This window comes from Protobothrops mucrosquamatus, unplaced genomic scaffold (assembly GCF_001527695.2).
Source record: "Protobothrops mucrosquamatus isolate PMUCROS unplaced genomic scaffold, P.Mucros_1.0 scaffold494, whole genome shotgun sequence".
Lineage (NCBI taxonomy): Eukaryota > Metazoa > Chordata > Lepidosauria > Squamata > Viperidae > Protobothrops > Protobothrops mucrosquamatus.
In genome coordinates this window covers 166,575-186,333 of record NW_015386811.1, presented here as the reverse complement: position 1 = coordinate 186,333, position 19,759 = coordinate 166,575, and the positions used below count along the sequence as shown (strand labels likewise).

At 33.8% G+C, this 19,759-nt stretch overlaps 1 protein-coding gene across 1 annotated transcript in view; it reads left to right on the top strand.

Moving 5' to 3' along the window:
• ETV1 (ETS variant 1) overlaps nucleotides 1-18,964 on the top strand; it is a 39,859-nt gene extending 20,895 nt beyond the window's left edge. Inside the window, exons 6-10 of the mRNA XM_015816774.1 lie at nucleotides 9,207-9,273; nucleotides 10,565-10,635; nucleotides 13,584-13,753; nucleotides 15,963-16,064; nucleotides 18,621-18,964. Of these exons, the coding sequence (XP_015672260.1) occupies nucleotides 9,207-9,273; nucleotides 10,565-10,635; nucleotides 13,584-13,753; nucleotides 15,963-16,064; nucleotides 18,621-18,842 (632 nt within the window). The 3' untranslated portion in view covers nucleotides 18,843-18,964. The remainder of the gene's footprint in view (nucleotides 1-9,206; nucleotides 9,274-10,564; nucleotides 10,636-13,583; nucleotides 13,754-15,962; nucleotides 16,065-18,620) is intronic.
• The last annotated feature ends 795 nt before the right edge of the window (nucleotides 18,965-19,759 follow it).

The window sequence follows — 19,759 nt, the reverse complement described above, 5'->3', positions numbered from 1 at the left end:
GAAGATAAAACTGAAAAGACAAAATAAAATTGTACTTTAATAGAATCATAAAATTAAGACAATATTTTCCTCTTTAGGGCAAGGGCAGCTGAAAAAATTTTGAGCCTCTCCTGGTGGTTTTAGGCTCTTGGTCTGATGACAACAAACAAATAAGATGGCAGAAGGGAATTATTTTGGCAGATGAGAGTATAAGAATGGAATATGTATTTCCAGAGCAGAATTTAGAGGAATTGTTATTATATTTTCCCTTAAGTAATACAGGGGGTGAGATATTACAGGAGCTAAAGAGAAAGTTCTGTGGTGTGATGCACAAGTATACTGAATAGTTTCCTGACATGAAAGGTCTATTCATACAGTAAGCTGCCAGGTACAGTTGGCTAATCTGCCCTTTTCTACCTGGAGAGCTTTGTCAAACTCACACTGCCTTACCACTTTCTTTTGAAAGCCTTAGGACAAGAAGACCATTACTTGAAAAATCTTACTGGCATAAGTCACATTGGTCCTAGAAGAGGGTGATTTAAATACATAAAATATTGTTACAAAATCTAGTCTCCATCTTTTTAATATTTTCCCTTCTGTTGAATTATAGATTATGATTTGACAATTTGTGGAGTTCACATTGAAGAGGAACCTAGTATTTCAAGTTGTCCGTTCTTGTACAACAGTGATAGTTCCCTTGCATAGAAGTGGTGTTATAAGTTTGGTTCTAGTATCCCAATATTTATTCTTTCTTGAAAGGAATTTGACATCTGATCTGATGCTGAAAGTCACATTATTGGGAAGTGATTTTAAAAATCTAGGTATTTTTTTCTTTTCAACAAATGGAAAGAAAACACTCATAAGGTGGAAGCAGATCTACAAATATTTTTGAATGAAGGAAAAACAAAAGTGGGTATGGTGTCTTAGACATCTTGTATTTGATTAAATCAATATAAAATGATTTTGAAAGAATTGTTTGTAGGATTCTATAAAGTTTTGCCTCAAGTTTTAAATTGGCAGGCCATTTAATCCTACAATACCTAAGAGGAAGTAATATAAGGATCCCTGGGGCATCCTTAGCTTTCTGTATTGATGATATAGGGTTGTTTTTCTTCTTATATTAGGCATCTTGATCTAGATCAGCCCAATGTATAAGGACAGATTTTTGCTTTTGCTTTTGTATCTAGTGAATGCAGTCTGGAATGAGTACTATATCATAAGAATGTATTATTTTCCCGCCTTTGAAAGAATATTTTCTACCTATATCCTCCAATCTTTTTCATTCCTCCATCTGTATATAAAAAAATGAAACGAGTGTTGTCAAAACTACTTTTTTATATAATTATAATTTCATACATCACATCACAGCAGCAATAGCTCCAAAAGATTGTCTTTTGTTGGTTTTATTTCTTCTCTCTCTTCCCCAAAGGAATACATAAAATATCCTCTGAATCTACAGTTACAGTAAGTGGCATTGGCTAATGATTTGATTTGAGAATTGAGAATACAGTCTGGATTTACTCTTTGTACATTAATGTAGGTCAAATGGACATCAGCTGAATTTTCAATCAGTAATGGAAGGCTGAAGATTGTCTTAAACCAATCGCATCAGCCTTACCCAAGTCTGACTGATCCCTAGAGACTATACCCAGTAAGCAAAGCTTTTATATGAATGGAGCCTGGAGTTTCATTCATAAAATGGATGCTGAAGGGGGAAAGGGGCGGGGGAGAGTGATGGGAGAAATACACTGGAATGTCCATTTATATAAAGCTGAAGGGTGTAGTGTTCCATCAGCTGCTACTCCTGCCTGTTGACTTGAAACAATGATTAATGTGTGCTGGCCTCCTCAGTGTGTAACTTGACACCATTTATGTGGCCTTGGCATGTTTCTAATGTATAGTGAATGAAAAGGCTACATGAGCCAATCAGAAACATAAACAGGAACTGGTTGGTCTGAATTCCATTCAAATATGTCACTATAGCCCAGCAGTGTTTGCAGAACTTAATTTTTTATAGACAGAGAACAGGGTGGAGAAAGAGGCTAAAGCACAGCTGTTGGTGTTTATTTCCAGCCAAAGATCACAAAAGAGAGTGAAAAATGGTATGTGTGTGCACTCATTTATGTGCACTTCTTTATAAAAAAGCAAGCTAGTCTACACATCACTTAAAACTAATGCCATGTGATTGAAATAAATACATAAAAATAGGCACTTTGGAGCTTTTTTTTGCATTACAAACACACTTGTCTTTTTGATTCTGCAACCCTCTGTAACAAATAACCATTTGTTAAAGGAGGCTGGTTCTTGCCTGATGTGTTTTCTGAAAACCGGATGTCATGACAATGCCAGAATAAACCAGCAGTTTGCTATAGAAAGCAATCTGGTGTACTTCAGGGAGGAAAACTGTAGGTTTTATTTGCGTGTGTTTTAGTTTCTTTTGGAATGACTGTGGACAAATTAGATTAGAATTTAAAGGTTGTTGCCAGATGAGAGGTTGGGTTTACGTTTTTTTTCCCCTAAGATGCCTGGATTTTGTATTTTGTATCTGCTATAAAGTGATGTTTCTGTTATGCTGAATTTTAATTTTTAATGTAATTTTACAAAGACCATTTATTTTTCTTTTGTTTTTGCATCCTGTTTTAATATGGTCCTGCTCTCCCTGTTCAAATATAGGAAAAAAAGTTTACAAATACTTTACATTGACAAATATTTTTAAAGGGGAAGAAGTGAAGGATAATTATATTTAAGTTTGTTCCACTAAAATTCCATGAATGAAATAGGGAGATTACTTGACAGAATTTTGGCTGGAAAATACCTTCAAGTATCAACGATGGTTGTCTAAGGTTGTCTAGTTATTTTTATTTTAATTGGAAATGAAATATAGATTGTTTTGTGGAGGATTTTCTACCTAGCTTTACAATGTAATTATATTTTTCTACATTGTTTTTTATATTCTTAAATTCTGGACTTTTTGCCCAAGTTCCTAAAGAATGCCCCATATCTTTAGACCTCTTTCTACAGTTCTTGAAATTGTTCTGAAACATGTAGATTTCCTATAGAATTAAGAGCTACTACTCACTTTCAAAAACTAATGGACATTATTATATCTGCTTTTCTGCTTCTTATACAATGGGCAAAGCAAACACACCGTAAAACAATAGAGAAAACAACAGGATTTCTGCAACAGCTGCCAAACTACTTTTCCAGGAAACAGATTTAACAAGAGTCAATTAACTTTATAGATTATAAATACATCATATGGATATTCCTTTTTTAAAAAAATGCTTCTATCAAGATAGTCACTGATCTAAATCATATTTTTTTCAGCATAGCTCAAATGGTGCACCAGATAAGGTAAAGCTTTATTTTAATATTGCAGATTAGAACCATTTTCATAAAACTGGTCAGAGAAAAAGCTGTGGTGAAATTGTTGTGGCACTTATCTGATCCAATTCTGAGGATTAAGAACATGCTGTCATCATGCTGATCTTGACATATTTGAGTGGTATATTAAGCTTGTCAGTAAATAAAACCTGGAAAGACCTTTGTTTGCATTACAACAGTGGAAGCAATTCTTTTGTCCTAATACCATTAAGGGGAGAGACAATTTAGTATAGTCTGAAATCCTAACAATAAATATTAACATCGGAATTACTTACTACATCTTGCAATCAGGCAATTTCCTTTATACAGCTGTGCATCTATTGGAACTATATGCTGCATCTCATTTTACATATGTTCTGTAAATAACTGCAAGATTGTTATGCTCTCAGAATACGTGGCTTGAGAAGATTGCTGTGGTTCAACTCTACTTAAAGGGACCTGTGTACTATATGTAGTTTTCTTTGATCTGGGGCATCTAATGTAACAATTTATGCTTTAAACTAAGCAGCACAACATAGTTGTCAAGCTAAGAGTATCATTAAGGTCATTGTTATTTTCAGCAACCCTGTAAACAAATCTTCAAAGAATGCCTGCTTGCAAAGAAGGAGCAAATATCTGAAGTTCTGTGTTTGATACAGAGAAGAGAACTAGCAGATCACCTGATTTTTTGGAAGGGTATAGAGTTAGGATGGAGACTTCTTATATTCTTCTTCCAGCCTACCTTGTTCACTATTGGCTGTTTCTCTGGTATGTAAACATACCTATACATTTGCTGCCTCATTTTTTGGTGCTCTAGTCCTATAGTTGGAGATGATCCTTATACTTGGAGACGATTCCTTCTACAGTGAATCCACACTGTATAAATGTTCTGGACCTCATCATTAAGGAAAAAAGAGAACACATTGCAGATATGAACAAAAGTCATATTTGGGAAAATATATTACCACTTCATTCAAAGCTTATAAAACTCTGGCTGAAAAAGGCTTTGCAATACTGGAAGGCAGTATTGCATACATGCTTTGTAATACTGGGAGATTGTAATTATTTTAAGATACTGGAGTTCAACTGCTAGAATTCCTCAGCCTCCAGTTGAAGTTCACACATTCTAAAGTTGGTGAGGTTGAGTAATCCTAATTGAAAAGAAGGACTTCCACTGCAATGTAGTTGGATATATTTGAATTTACTTTAATTTACTTTAACAAAGGAAATTTGTTAAAGTAAAACTTTAAGTTTAACTTAAACTTTGTTACATAAACAAAGTCTTCCTTCCACTTCTGAGAATGCAAATTAATCACTGCAAGTGTATCTGCCCATTAATTTAATAATGTTTCAATCATAGCTGGATTGAAACAAAGGGATTGATGGTTAAGAGCAAGATTCAGTCAGGGTTGGGATTATTTCTGTTTGTCCATGTTTTCTCCTTATTGGACCTTTGGCTACTCCCTTCCTCATGTCCCATAAAACTTTGCGGAAACTGCATTGATAATGATGCTGGAATGCTTATTTTAAAGTACTGTGATTGATTTTGTTTGTTTGTTTTAAGGAAAAAACACTATTTTATTAATGAATATTATTTGTGGTTCTTGTTGTATATGAATGTATATGAATGCTGTTTCTGTTTATAGTTTGTTTTGTTGTTTTTTCATCTATATGAAGTGAGGAAACAGCATACCATGAATACTCAGATATACTTGCTAATGCTAGCATCAACTTTTCAGTTTTAGGGAGTGTTTTTCATTATATGTAGAGAAATATGATAATAAACTTGGAACTACTTACATGTGCTATAGCTTGGTGTTTCCTCACCTTACCAACATTAAGATGTATGGACATCAATACCCAGAATTCCTCAGTCTGCATGCTGGCTGAGGAATTCTGGGAATTGTAGTCCACACATCTTGAAGTTGATAAAGTTGAAAAACACTGAGCTGTTCTATAGTATTAACTTTGGATGCAACAGTTCTGACCCATCTGCTTTGTTTCAAGTGTTATTATCAAATCTGCTCTTTTTATTCTTCCTCTTTCTTTCAAAAAGGCCATCAACTTTCAAAATATACACAGTGGCACAGTTTTTTAATCATTGTCTACCAGTGCAAGTTTGCTAGTTAAATTATTGCTAAGTATTAGTCAAACATTTAGCACAATTTAAAACTGCAATGTTAAATTTCATTTGTTGGCCTTTTTATTAGATAAGCTAGAAATGAAAGCAGCATGGAATTTAATTGGCAGTATTTTTTTCTGGTTAAGTCATTACTTTGATGAACTTCAGAGCAATGTTTATGGCTCCTAATTAACCATGATAGTCATTTGATTGAATAATCACTTTGGAAATGTTTCTAAAATTTGATTAGAGCTTGACCCATTCTGATAGTCATAAATTAACCAACAGCACTTTTAGAATCATAAGGCTTTAGGTCTTTGGAAAAAAAAACATCAAAACAGGAGAGTCTTCTTTTCAAATCTTAGTGTAGTGTTTAATCATATGACTATGTTAAATGCAAAGTGATGGATAGCATGAAGACTGCTAACCTGTCAATTGCAATATTAAAAATTGAAACATTTGGACTACAGGTTCCATCATCAATAATCAGATTGCTCGTTGCCCATGCAGGTAGTTTTCAACATGATCACAACTGGGATCTGAACTTCTGTCACTAAATGAGACAGTCATGCTCTGCTTTGTGACCTTTTTTGACACTGTCATTAAGTGAATTTGGCTTTCCCATTGACTTTGGTATCGGAAGCTGTATAGGAAGATTGCAAATGGAGATGATGTCACCCTGGGATGCTGTTGTAAATGCACCCCAGTGGTCATTTTGAATCACATGATTGTGGAAATGCTGCAATGGTAGTAAGTATAAAAAAGGGCATAGCTCGCTTTTTTCAATTCCATCACAATTTCAAATGATTACTAAAGGAATGGTCATAAGTTGAGGACCACCTGTACAGACTGTGCTTTCAAAAAGAAGACATTGAAAAGGGGAGGAGAATGGAGATGTACCCTGTGCATTTAGATACTTTTTTATATCAAAGGTATTGCTAAAGATGTGCAGATATGATCAAAAACTCTATATATTATATGTTCTTGGTGCCTTACAAAGCCTTCACACTACAGAGATTTAACACATGGTCATTTCCATTCAAGAAACAAATGGATCCAAGACAGAAACAGTGATTAGAGCTTCTATGAAGTCTTGATTCAGTGATACATAGTACAATTTATTCTATAGGTTTTTTTAAAAAATCTCAGTATGATTATTCTGCCCCTTTCTTTCTTTTTTCTTGGCCATACTGTGATGCTTAACACCTTCTGGTAAAAATATGGATTGCATACCAGGATATGGAATCAGGATCTGACTTGACAAATAGAGGTGGGGAAGGCACTCTGGTGCTTTAACACTTCTCTCCATTATCCTGCTTACATATTTTATAATGCAACTAATCTTGTGCTACATGCAAAGCTACAAATTCTTGAGTAATATGAGATTATAGCAAGAGCAAACATTCTATATTATGCTGTTAATGTTGATATGAAGTTACATGTTCCATTCTTCTAGTAGTATCTACTATTAGTTTGAAGTTTGAGGTGGGAAACACAACCCCAAAAGCTATCATAACACAGGTAAGTTTGCTTAAATGTTACAGGGATGGAAGAAAGAATTGCTGTTGTTAATGGGAGGACTGATTGCATTTAGTATTGCACCATTAGTATTTTTAACTAATTTTAAAAAAATCTTTTAAGTATCGCAAGTCTAATGTAACAGATATAGTTCATAGTAAAAAAAGAATAAAGATATGTGGAATAAGGAAACGGATAGATGCTCTTATTCTTATCAGTGGCTACACTCACTTAGTGAATTTGATGTAAAATCTCATTTTCTTTTCCCTCTAACTCCTTGATACGTATCACTAGTCAGTGAGCAGTGAAATTGGGGATTGCATTTTGGAAAAGGACTGCACACCACACTGAGTAAATTACTTTTGGTCCTTTTGCTATTTATTGTTGTTTTTTAATTCTTCAGAGTTAATTTAAGAAAAAATGTGATAGTATAGCAAACTACATTTTACTTGTCAGAATGTTAAGATTAAAATTCTAGAATAATACATGTGAAGAGTTTGCTATGAAATTGAAACTTAAGAATAAAATTCATATACTTCAGAAAAGCTGCAAGTATTGTGCACAAAATATATATTGAAACTGCTGGCCTAGAAATCAGGAGACTGTGAGTTCTAATCCTGCCTTAGGCATGAAAACTAGCTGGCTGACTTTGGGCATCATTTTCTCTCTTAGCCCAATCCATTTCATAGGGTTGTTGTCAGGAAAATAGGAGAAAGGATCATTAAGTGTGTTCTCTGCCTTGAATTACTTATAAAATAATTAAAGATTTATTTGATAAAAATCTAATAAGTAGATAATTAAAAGTTATGTCAATAGGGAGACAAACTGCAATCTTGAGTTAACTTAAAAATAAATCTTATATTCCAAATTTCTTGGAATATTTGGGGACTAGCTGAAATTAAATAATAGGAAGGCATCTGGCTTCGAAGTGTAAATTCCCAACGTCCACATTATATGTTAAATGGGGAAACTATATAAATTTTATAAATAAATAATAAATATATGGCAATTGTATTAATTTTACTATAATGTCTCTGATATTTTGATGAGAAGCTACTGATCGTATCACTTCTGGTTTTTTTGTTTGTTTTTATGAAGAATAAAATGGATTTAATGTTAGTACATGAACAATCAATTAGTACATGAACAACTGATATGAATATCACTTCCACTACCAATTACCTATTTCACATTTAAATCACCAAACAACAGCAATAAAAAGCTCCAAGAAAGAAGAGGGTGTGGAAAAACCTTGGCAAGGTAGACATAGTTTTTCCTTATCTCCACTTCTATTAGAGCAAACAAATACAAGGAAAATGCTTGGTGTTTGAACAAAAGTTCAAAACTGTATTTATCAAGTTTTAACCTAACTTTCCCAATGCAATAATACTCAGAGTATTAAATGTGTTTGAGAACTCCATTATGTATTCTGGTTATATTGATTGAACATCAGAATAAAATAATGCAAACTTACACATAAGTCTGATGTTTCATTGAGGTTTGATGGAGTGGCTGATTATATTAGATGATTGGTTTTAATATCAGTAAAAATGCTTGCAAATGGTTCAATTGGAAAAATTAAATATTTGTAGACTTTTGTAGTGAATATGCTTTCTTTCCATCAAAATACTATCCTCAAAATCAGTTGATAAAGTATCAGGATATCTAAATGACTGGAAACCTAAGAAAACATGGAATGATTTGAATTTTAGAATTTGGTTGTAACTAGATAACCAATGACCTGTTGAGCCATCCTTTCAAATATATTTCTTTATCTAAACACAATGCAAATCCAAATCACTCATCTGTCTCCCACCTATGCAATCTTCCCATTTTTCCTGAATGATTTGTGGGACAGTCTTAGGAAAGTTGTAAATGAAGATCACTTGAGTATGGCAGTGTGGCGGTGGTGCTGAACAGCAGCAGTACAGTAGCACTGAAATGGCAAAAACTTTCTAAAACCTTCTTCCCTTATGAGTAATGGATCCCAGCATTCTGCAAGTTAATTCATTTGAGATACATCGTCCCCCATGATGCACAAATTTGCCCAGTTAAGGGTTAAATACACAGGAGCTTTACTAGGATATAGATTCTAAATGGAACCAAGCTCTAGCGATACCTTAACAATTCTGTTCAAATCTGTCTGGCAACATTATTTTCGTGTTTGTCATGTGCACAATCTCAATCAAACAATCCTCTGACTAATATTGCCTTCTCATTTCAGAAGTGCCTAGTTGCCATTCCATTTACATGAGGCAAGAAGGCTTCCTCACTCACCCAAACAGAACAGAAGTTAAGTCTCTCTGTATATGCCCTTGTATGTATGCATGAACTTTGCTTTCTTCTTGTCTAAAAGAAAGATTTTAGCTTAGAAAAATATGCTAAAAATGGACAGAATTAGAAAAATATTGTAAAACTGTGGTGCCTGTTCCTGAAACACAAGCTTTCTTAGAGAGACACTTATTTGTTTTTCTAAATAGACAATGTAAGCTCTGGAAGACATGCCAGTGTTTTGGTGGTTTTAATTCTTTACTTCATCTTTCATCAAGCATATTCTAACTAGTTTATGGGACAATTCTAGTTACTACAGTAGAAATTGAAATCTTTAAGACAGAAAGTAGCATGGCAATCTACAATTTATTCTTCGGGTTTATTTTGAACATATTGTGCATTGCCTAGTTACCTATGTTGTACTTCATGATAGATACTGTATACTTTTATAAAAGTAAAGAACATAGAAAAGGGAAAAAGTGTTTTTATAAAACACTAGATTTTTATAAATCTAGCAACAGTGATGCTAACAAGGCTAGTCAATAAAATTCATGACAAGAAAAAAATTGTTCACACTTGTTTTAACTCCTCATAAATTCATTTAATTGTGAATTAATTGTGACTTAAATAGTTTCTAAATGTTTTAGAGAACTAATTTATCTATTATAATAACTTCTTTCCTTGACCAGAATTTATTTGAAATCACTATTCTTTGCTTCTAAATAACAAAATAAAGCTTGTAAGATTAAATTTAGGAAAAGGGAGAATGGATAATTCTAATCCTTGACTTGACAATACTTTGTACTACTAGTAACTATAAAATAAATAAAATAAACTAGAGCTATGCTATCACCATCAGCGTATTTTTTTATCTCACTATTAATTAACTGTATTCCTTGGGCCTCCTTTCAAGGCAAGACATTTTCATGTGTGTGAAGAAACAGCTGATATGTGAAGCTTTTCAATGTTTTCATGTGACTTGGAAAAACCACAATTGTATCTATATATGCCAACATAGTAATTTGGGGGATTCATATTTTATTCCCTCAGCAGATTGTTCTACTGCTAAGTAATATTCTAACCTGTAACATTCTAATCAGCCTGGCACATAAAGTATATGTATCTTGACCTTTAGCTGTAGCATTTACTTGGGATTTTTTCAGTTTTGAATTCCAATTTTCAAAATTCCTCATGTTTTCTAGATAAGAACTCTGAAATTTTGAACACATTGAAGGAGACCAGGTTGGGAAGGACAATGCATTTTAATAATCTGTTTCAAGTGAATAATGTGTCTGCTTTTCATTAAATTACAGGTTGTATGTATGAAAAAGGACCAAGACAATTTTATGATGACACTTGTGTTGTTCCAGAGAAATTTGATGGTATGTTATGGGCATACATTTATTTGTTCATCTATTCAGGCTTACTTATGGATAATAATAATAATAATAATAATAATAATAATAATAATAATAATAATAATAATAATAATAATAATAATAATAATAATAATAATAATAATAAAAAGTTGGAAGGGACCTTAGAGGTCATCGAGTCCAACCCCCTGCTCAGGCAGGAACCCTACACCATTTCAGACAAATGGCTGTCCAGTCTCTTCTTAAAAATTTCAGTGTTGGAGCATTCACTTCTGGAGGCAGGTTGTTCCATTGGTTAATTGTTCTAACTGTCAGGAAGATTCTCCTTAGTTCTAAATTGCTTCTCTCCTTGATCAGTTTCCACCCGTTGCTTCTCGTCCTGCCTTCAGGCGCCTTGGAGAATAGCTTGACTCCCTCTTCTTTGTGGCAGCCCCTGAGATATTGGAACACTGCTATCATGTCCTCCCTCGTCCTTCTCTTCATTAAACTAGACATACCCAATTCCAGCAACCGTTCCTTATATGTTTTAGCCTCCAGTCCCCTAATCATCTTTGTTGCTCTTCTCTGTACTATTTCTAGAGTCTCAGCATCTTTTTTACATCGTGGTGACCAAAACTGGATGCAGTATTCCAAGTGTGGCCTTACCAAGGCATTGTAAAGTGGTATTAATACTTCATGTGATCTTGATTCTATCCCTCTGTTTTTTTTTTTTTAAAGAAATTTTATTTATTTTTTCAATCATAAAAAAACAATCATAAGTAAACACAATGACAATAACCCCCCACCCCCTATACTATACCTGTAGGGATTCTATCCCTCTGTTAATGCAGCCTAGCACTGTGTTGGCTTTTTTGGCAGCTGCAGCACACTGCTGGCTCATATTTAAGTGATTGTCCACTAGGACTCCGAGATCCGTCTCACAGTTACTACTATTGAGCAAGGTACCCCCTATACTATACCTGTACATTTGGTTTTTCTTTTCTTGGAGTTCTAAGTAATGAAATCAAAAGAGAACAAAGAAAAGAGAGATAAATATATAATTTGTTATTTGTTTGGTTGACCTTTGCTTTTAGAAATCAAAATATATTTTGCAATCATATTGCTCTGTCTTGAAAGCAAAAATTCTAAATTCAGAACCAGGGCAATCTATTTACTTCTAATTATTCCAAGGAGTCATAGGTAGACTTCAAATGCATTGATAATGACATAAAACCTGTTATTAGAGATTTTTTGAAAACTGATCTCATAATTAACAAGCAGAACAGAAAGCAGCTACTCTGGGTTTACTAATAATCCAACCTCTTATCTTATTTTTCTGTCCCTAAAGAGATGAATTATAGTTCACAAGTACATCTGGTTTTCTATGTGTATCAACAGTTTTGTTGATTGTTATAATCTCTTGTATTTCTTGAAACTGATGCCCAAAGAGTAGAGTATATAATACCACAAACTGTCTTTAAAATAATTTTTAAGATAGCTAACTAACATCACATGTCGAATGAAGCAAAGCATATTCCTCTCATTATCAAATATCAAACCCAGCATGTATTCTGAAGGGAAATTACAAATGTTTTTTGTAGCCAAAGGAATGTGAATGGGTATTTCATTGTGTTTCTCTTCAGCACTGGGGAAAGCTGCTTTGCAAAACAGACAACTAAGTGATTTATGTGTGGAATTGATGCTTGTATCCATACTAATATAGAAACTTTAAAAAACTAGAGGGATAGTTATGATAGCCAAAAAAAAGGAAACATAGGAATTGTAATGGTTCTTTCTAGCTTTGCAATTTTTTAAAGTATATTCAGTAAACATTCTTCAGCTGTAAGCTGTAAGAAGTGATTGAAGCACTTCTTTCATATGTGTTTTGCATGTGACGCAAGTAAACACTTGATACTGTTTTGATCAAACCACTATCTTCACTTTCCCCTTTCCTTCAAAAGATGTTCCTGGAAGCAGTATTATATACTTAATAATCCAATTTTCAGCCTTAAATTCAGAGGGCTTAGCCTTAAATTTATTCAGAGGCTTATTTAATAACATTGACTCATTCAATTTTCATAGATAATGAAATAAAAGTTGTCTAAACTTTTCATCTGTATGGTGGTGAGGAATCTACTATTAACAAACTAAATTAAATGCAGAACTAATTGAATTGTTATATGATGCAGTTTTTTTTAAAAAAAATCATTCATCAGTATGAGAAATTCTGCATTTAAAAATAATTGTACTCATAGGGTGAACAAAAATAACAATTTCATTTATGAATGTTTAGCTGATAATTATATTTTTATTCAGTAATATTATTTTAAAAATAATGTGTTTGGCATTTTATTTGTTCTGGTGGGAAAAATATAACATGTTAAATTATTTTTAAGTTTTAATGTACATATGTATACTTTCTCAACTGATAGTACTTTTCAGAAGAATTATGAATGCATAGCCAAGCCATGTGAAATATGAATTTACATTATAAGCATGTCTAATATACCAAAAAGGAACTGACTGATCCATAAAATTTGAATATCTATAGAATAAAATCCTATTAAATCTTATTCAAATACTGTTAAATTTTTTCATATTAGAATTTGAAAGCAAGAGCAAAAGATATATACTCTGTTTGTATCTAAGGAGAGATTGTATCATGTATTGCATACAGTCCTTCAGATATCACTGTTTCCAAAGCTGGATCTTGCATAGCATTTGATAACCACTTTCATACTGTATGAACTGACTCTGGAATAAGTAAGTAACATTGTATTTTAATAAATTTGTAACTAGCTATTTTCTGAAGAATTATAGTGCACTACATTGTCTCAAAGTCACTAATAGTATCCTGTATATCATTCCCTTCTCTCTTCTCTCTTGCTACAATAGCATTTCTTCTTTTTTCTTTGTTGGTATTAAATTTACTCCAATGAACTGAAATAAAGTAATCCACATTTTCTTTTGAATAGGTGATATCAAGCAGGAGCCAGGAATGTATCGTGAGGGACCAACATACCAGCGACGTGGTTCCCTTCAGCTGTGGCAGTTTTTGGTAGCTCTTCTCGATGATCCATCAAACTCTCATTTCATTGCTTGGACTGGTCGAGGTATGGAGTTCAAGCTGATTGAACCAGAAGAGGTGAGTAGATCTTGTATTGTATCTTTGTACTTTAAAACATTGCTTCAGTACTTTTTCTTCTTTCTTTCTGTATTTTCTTCATAAAACTCAAAAGTAATATGGTCTTATGCATAATGACCCTTCAAAGCCCTTAAATATTTATGATTCTGTACATGTGTACAGAGCTTGCAAGAATTGACTGCATTGGACTTGATTCGCATGTTGCTGCCCATTCTCAGCCCAACAGCATTAAGATTGATTATAACAAAGGAAGAGAGATCACTGTGTACCTCACATTGAGCTATTGGAAGAAAAGTAGAATATAAATCCAATAAATAACCATTCCCTTTGTACACATTTATACCCAACACCTTACCTAAGATTTCATTCACACAATTTTAAGCATGTTATTGTCTTGAAATTTACTTTCTAAAGAATCTAATTCTACCACAGCTCTTACTATCTGAATTGGGCCTATGTACATTCTCTTTTAGCCTCCCTTTCTGTCTTTATATCCATTTTCATGTGATCTGTGATTCTTCGAACCTTCAGAGATCATAAAACATAAACCCTTTCATATCCCATGTGTGGATTTTCAGATTCTATCATATTGAAAGGATAAAATCCCAAATCTCCACACAGACACAGAAAAACTATTTTACTTAAAATCTACTTTTATCCCAAAAGAGAGAATAGAAGAATTCTAGAAAGGGCTAGAGTTGCTGCTTGAACTTCAGATGAGTATCGGTGTGTTTGGAAGAAGCTTTAAAATTATGATTCTGAATAGTATGATCTGAAGTTAAGTTTGGGAAAATGATGAAAAGATACTTAATGGAAACCAAAATAGATAAACAGTGAAAACTGATCAGTTTCTGTGAGCCCGAATGCCTACTACTAGGCAAAAGAGAATATGAAGGAATGAAATTATGTAATTAGGAAGAGTATTTAGCTTTGAAATAATAGGGAATGTTTATAGCTTGGGTTTTAGATTTTGACTGTGGTTTGTTCTCTAAGCTTTGTTCTCCAGGAGATTGCCAAATTGTCCATCTAAATAGGACATCCCAGAAATATGCTGATCTTGATTCAGTTGCATCCCAACATAACATCAATATACAGTGCATTAGAAAAACTTTTGTTAATTTTTAAAAAAATACTTAGCAAACATTTTTCTTTGAAAAATATAGCTAATTTTTTAATTTCATTTTTGTTTTCATCAGTTTTTCTTTTCAATTATATGTTTATATGATGTCTACATTTTGAAAAACTGCATTTATTTGCATATTATTTATTGTGATTTAGTTTGTTTGAACAATTCATGATATTCAAACATAAATTTATATGGCCATCTCTCTCTCTCTCAGACAAAAAAGTGACTTTGAAAGGCCACAAGGGTTAAAAACAATTTACTAAATCAACTAAATGCCCAAATCTACAATTACACAGCCAGCTCATGTCCTATTGTGCTGCAGATTCGACAGGGACATTAGATCAATGTGCGTTCTCCCTCTATTAGAGAGATTTCTAGGGAGATCAGATAATTTCTACGTGAACCATCTCCTTCAGGATTCAAATTTAGCCACCACTCATGTAGTAGCAAAGATTTGTGCTGTTGCAATGATAATAAGGGGGAAAAACACTTAAAGAACTAAAGATCTTTATTCATATTACTACTTTGTTTAATTATTTTCTAATATTTTTTAGAGAATGTATTTATTTTAATGTTTTTGTACTAGTCTGTGACCATAATAAAGATTGATTCTGATTCTGATTTATCAGAATCAAAAAGCTCAAAAAGACAACATTAGTTGGCACAAGCTCACTTAACCATCCAGTCCAAATGACTCGGAGAACAGCAAGGCTTTTAATGAAAAGAACCTGTAGCATGTCCTCCTTGCTAGATCTGGTGTGGCAAGTATAGATAACAGTTGACATGCAGTTTTATACATCACCTATGCCACATAGGGCTTTGTTGATGACCTACCCTGAATTGCATCTGAAACCCTATTGTGAGGTAGTGTTACTCATAAAATAGAGGTTTTATACTAATATATAATGCTGCATAACACAATGCAATATAATATTACTACATTACATGACAGGAAATGCACCATTGCTTCTGTACCTTCCAATGCAGAGTTAAAGAGGGATCAGTTAAAGGCCAGTTTTATCAAATTTATAAAACAAATTTTATAAAATGTAACAGATGGGTTCAAATCTCTCTTGGTGACAGGTGGCACGTCGCTGGGGGATTCAAAAAAACAGGCCAGCCATGAACTATGATAAACTTAGCCGTTCACTTCGCTATTATTATGAAAAGGGAATCATGCAAAAGGTGAGAAATTTATACTTTTTTTTGTATTGCAATGAAATATTACATGTTAATTTATAAACTGGTTTAAAAAACCAAGTATTTCTAAACTGCATTCTCCAGTATGAGCAATATAAGAAAGTGCATTAAATGTCTAAATTTTAATTCCTTATGAAACCTTCTCCCCAGCCCATTATTTCAAAATTTATGACTTACAATTTGAACCTTGATGTAAATTGAAAGTTTTATTAAGGTTTTGGTAAACTTTGTAAAATCTTTCACATCATTAAGAGATTGGCTTCCTAATGCCTCTGTTCATTTTTTTCTCCTTCACATACTCTCTTGTCAGGGAAAAAGCAACCCTTTTGCACAGTATGTTTTTAATTTCCTTCAAAACCTTTTAAGGAGGCAAGACTCAAATGTGAGGCAGAGTACAGTAGTTTCTTTAAAAAAATTCAGAAATTAAATAGAAAACTACTATCCTTGATTATAAAAAATCTCTCTCTCTCTCTCTCTTTGTGTGTACATGCACATACATACACATATGATTAATTGTAATTATAATGGTTCAAATTTATTTTCTGTCTTTTGACACTGCAGCTGTTTTTATGATTGAAGCTATGCATGTCATTCTTATCCTATCACTTTATTTTCATAATAATTTGCTTAATTTATACATTTGCTTAATTTAATATTAATTAATGTAAATTTGAATTATAAAATTGATAAATCAATAAATAAAAGGTTAAGACTGCTGAGAGAGGGATTAGGAGATTTCATATGTTGCCGGATAATAGTGGCCAGAATCCTTATTCATTAGCTGTACTACTTGGGGCTACTAGACAATGTAGTTCTGTAATATTTGAAGGTCTCTACATTGAGATGAAGATATACACTGATTGGCATAAGATTATTCAATTTCAGTGGCTTGCTGGAGACTTCAGTTTGTTTCCTCAACTTAATCCAGTACTTACACCAAGAATCAGAATAGAAGTGTATTCAATATCAGTATATCTATTATTTTCCTTAATTAAAACATAATTGTGCTGCCTTTTTAAATCCAACCTTACTCATTTGTTTTAAATATTCGCTGTAAAAATTAATTAATCAAAACACGAATAGGTATTTGCTCAGAGGAGAAAATAAAATCAAAATCTGATGAAAGCAGTATTTCATTAGGCCATTAGTACATTTGTAAATTAACAGATTTTAAGCTTCCAAGAATGCTTTATCAGATAAAAAAAATATATTTTCTCTAAAACTGAAGGGTCTGTGAAAAGGAAAATATATGGTTGATGCTAATCAAGTTAGCATCAGATTGATATCTCTGCTGGTTGAAGTTGCAAGAAGACATGCAAAACAGACCTTATAATGAAAAAAACAAACCATGTTGTGTTCTTCCAAGAACTTTTCCCAAAATTATAGTGATGAAAAAGAGACTGTCATTGAATGATACGCAAACTTCCTGTTACACTTTCTTTGTGAAAAGTAGCCATAATAAAATGCACTAAGAGTGATAACATTTCTGCCATTTTGCTGAAGGCAGAATAAAAAAACGGTGGGATTCAAAAGCCATCAGCTTTTTTATACTTGTCTCAAATGACCATAGCCTCTCCTTTCTGAGCTCTTGTGGAAATAACATCTTGATGGAGTCCATTATCAACTTACTTTCTTGAAGATGAATGTTTTTCTGATCAAGTTTAGTCACCCTCCACATCAAAAAAGCCTGATGTTGTATAAATACTCAAAGCTTCCAATACACTTTTCATCCATCATAAAATAAAAACTGAAAACCAACCCTATTTGGCCTAAACAGCCAGGAACAACTAATACAGCATCAGTTGATGTGATACAGTCTAACTTCAATTGCTTCAAGCTCAAGAATGGCTCTTCAATGGCTCAAGAAAAGAATTGGAACATATATATGACTCAATATATATATATATATATATATATTGGAAACTAATAAGACTGTCCTTGGCCTGTCTAATCTTGTGGGCACTTGTCTGGCACTTGTCTCCTCCTTTGTCCCTCTTCTTTTCCTGCATTTGGGACAGCAGAAGCTTATTAACAATGAGTCATAGGTTTGGATTGCTCAATATATTTTTCATATTACAACAGTAATGTAATTCAAAAGAATTCCTTATGTTGGGATTATTTTTTAAATTGTGTTCCATGAACCCTACTGGTTTTTTTTATTTTTTACAAAATGTTGGTAGAGTTCCATGACAGACTAAGAACAAAAGAAAAAGTTCACTCAGACTCACCCAATTTTTCTATCACTAGAATTTGCCTCTTATCAATAGTTCTAGGATATTTTTAAAATGAAGGTTCTGCAGCCTGAAAAAGTTTGAAAATCCCTATTCAGTGTGATTACTTCTTTAAAATAGTTTTAATCTTCCAGTGTCATTCATTGTCATCTAGTTTTTGCCCCATTTTTCTTGTGCATCTTATTTTCTGTGTTCCTGATGCACAAAATAATTTTTGATACCCATATATGGCTGCAAAAGAAAATTGTACTTCTATCTCTTACAGCCTTTCTCTTTTCCACCCTTCTCCTTCTTTAACATTGCTCCTAAGGTTGCTGGAGAGAGATACGTGTACAAGTTTGTTTGTGACCCTGAAGCCCTCTTCTCCATGGCCTTTCCGGATAACCAGCGTCCCTTGCTGAAAACTGACGTCGAACGTCATATCAATGAAGAGGACACTGTCCCTCTGTCCCACTTTGATGAGAGTATGGTCTATATGCAAGAAGGAGGCTGCTGTAATACCCACCCTTATAATGAAGGCTATGTATATTAATTGGAGTGACAGTAATGAAGCCCCTTTTTCATCCTAAGCTTCTCTTCTTTAATGAGACCAAGACAAAAGCTGAATTCCCTTCAGTTGGTTTATAAGAATAAGAATTAAAAACTGTAAAAGAATAAAATAGTACTATAAAGGGGTTTCTTCTGTTGTATTACTCCTGTAGTCTGACATGGACAGTGCACTTTATTTGAAAAGGGAAGTTTAGAATCTAATTGTTTATTCTTTGCAACAAGATGACAAGGGTGGACAATACAGGTTTTAAGTACAACAAAGCTGTATTATGTCCAAGTTTGATTCTGTTTCTTACTTGGTTAAAAATAATGTACATGTTCTCTAAGTACCTATAGTACAGTTAATTCTAGACATGACCAATAACCATTTATACACTATTTGGAGAATTATCTGTCATGGACACTCTCCCCTCTTTCCCATTTTCACTACAGTCTAGACATTTTTCCTATCTTTTTTTAATTGTTAGACATTATTTACCCCTTACAAAGCCTGGACTACTGCAATGCTCTCTACATGGGGCTCCCCTTGAGGAGCACCCGGAGGCTCCAGCTAGTCCAAAATGCGGCCGCGCGGGCGGTGTTGGGAGAGACTCGTCGCTCCCATGTAACACCGCTGCTGTGCGAGCTGCATTGGCTGCCGGTGGCCTTCCGGGTGCGCTTCAAGGTGCTGACCATCATCTTTAAAGCGCTCCATGGCATCGGACCCGGATATCTCCGAGACCGCCTTCTGCCGCAGATTACCCCCCATCGACCTGTACGCTCCCACAGAGTGGGTCTCCTCAGGGTACCGTCGGCCAGACAGTGCCGGCTGGCGACCCCAAGGGGGAGGGCCTTCTCTGTGGGAGCTCCCACCCTCTGGAATGAACTACCCCCAGAGATCAGGGTGATCCCTGATCTCCC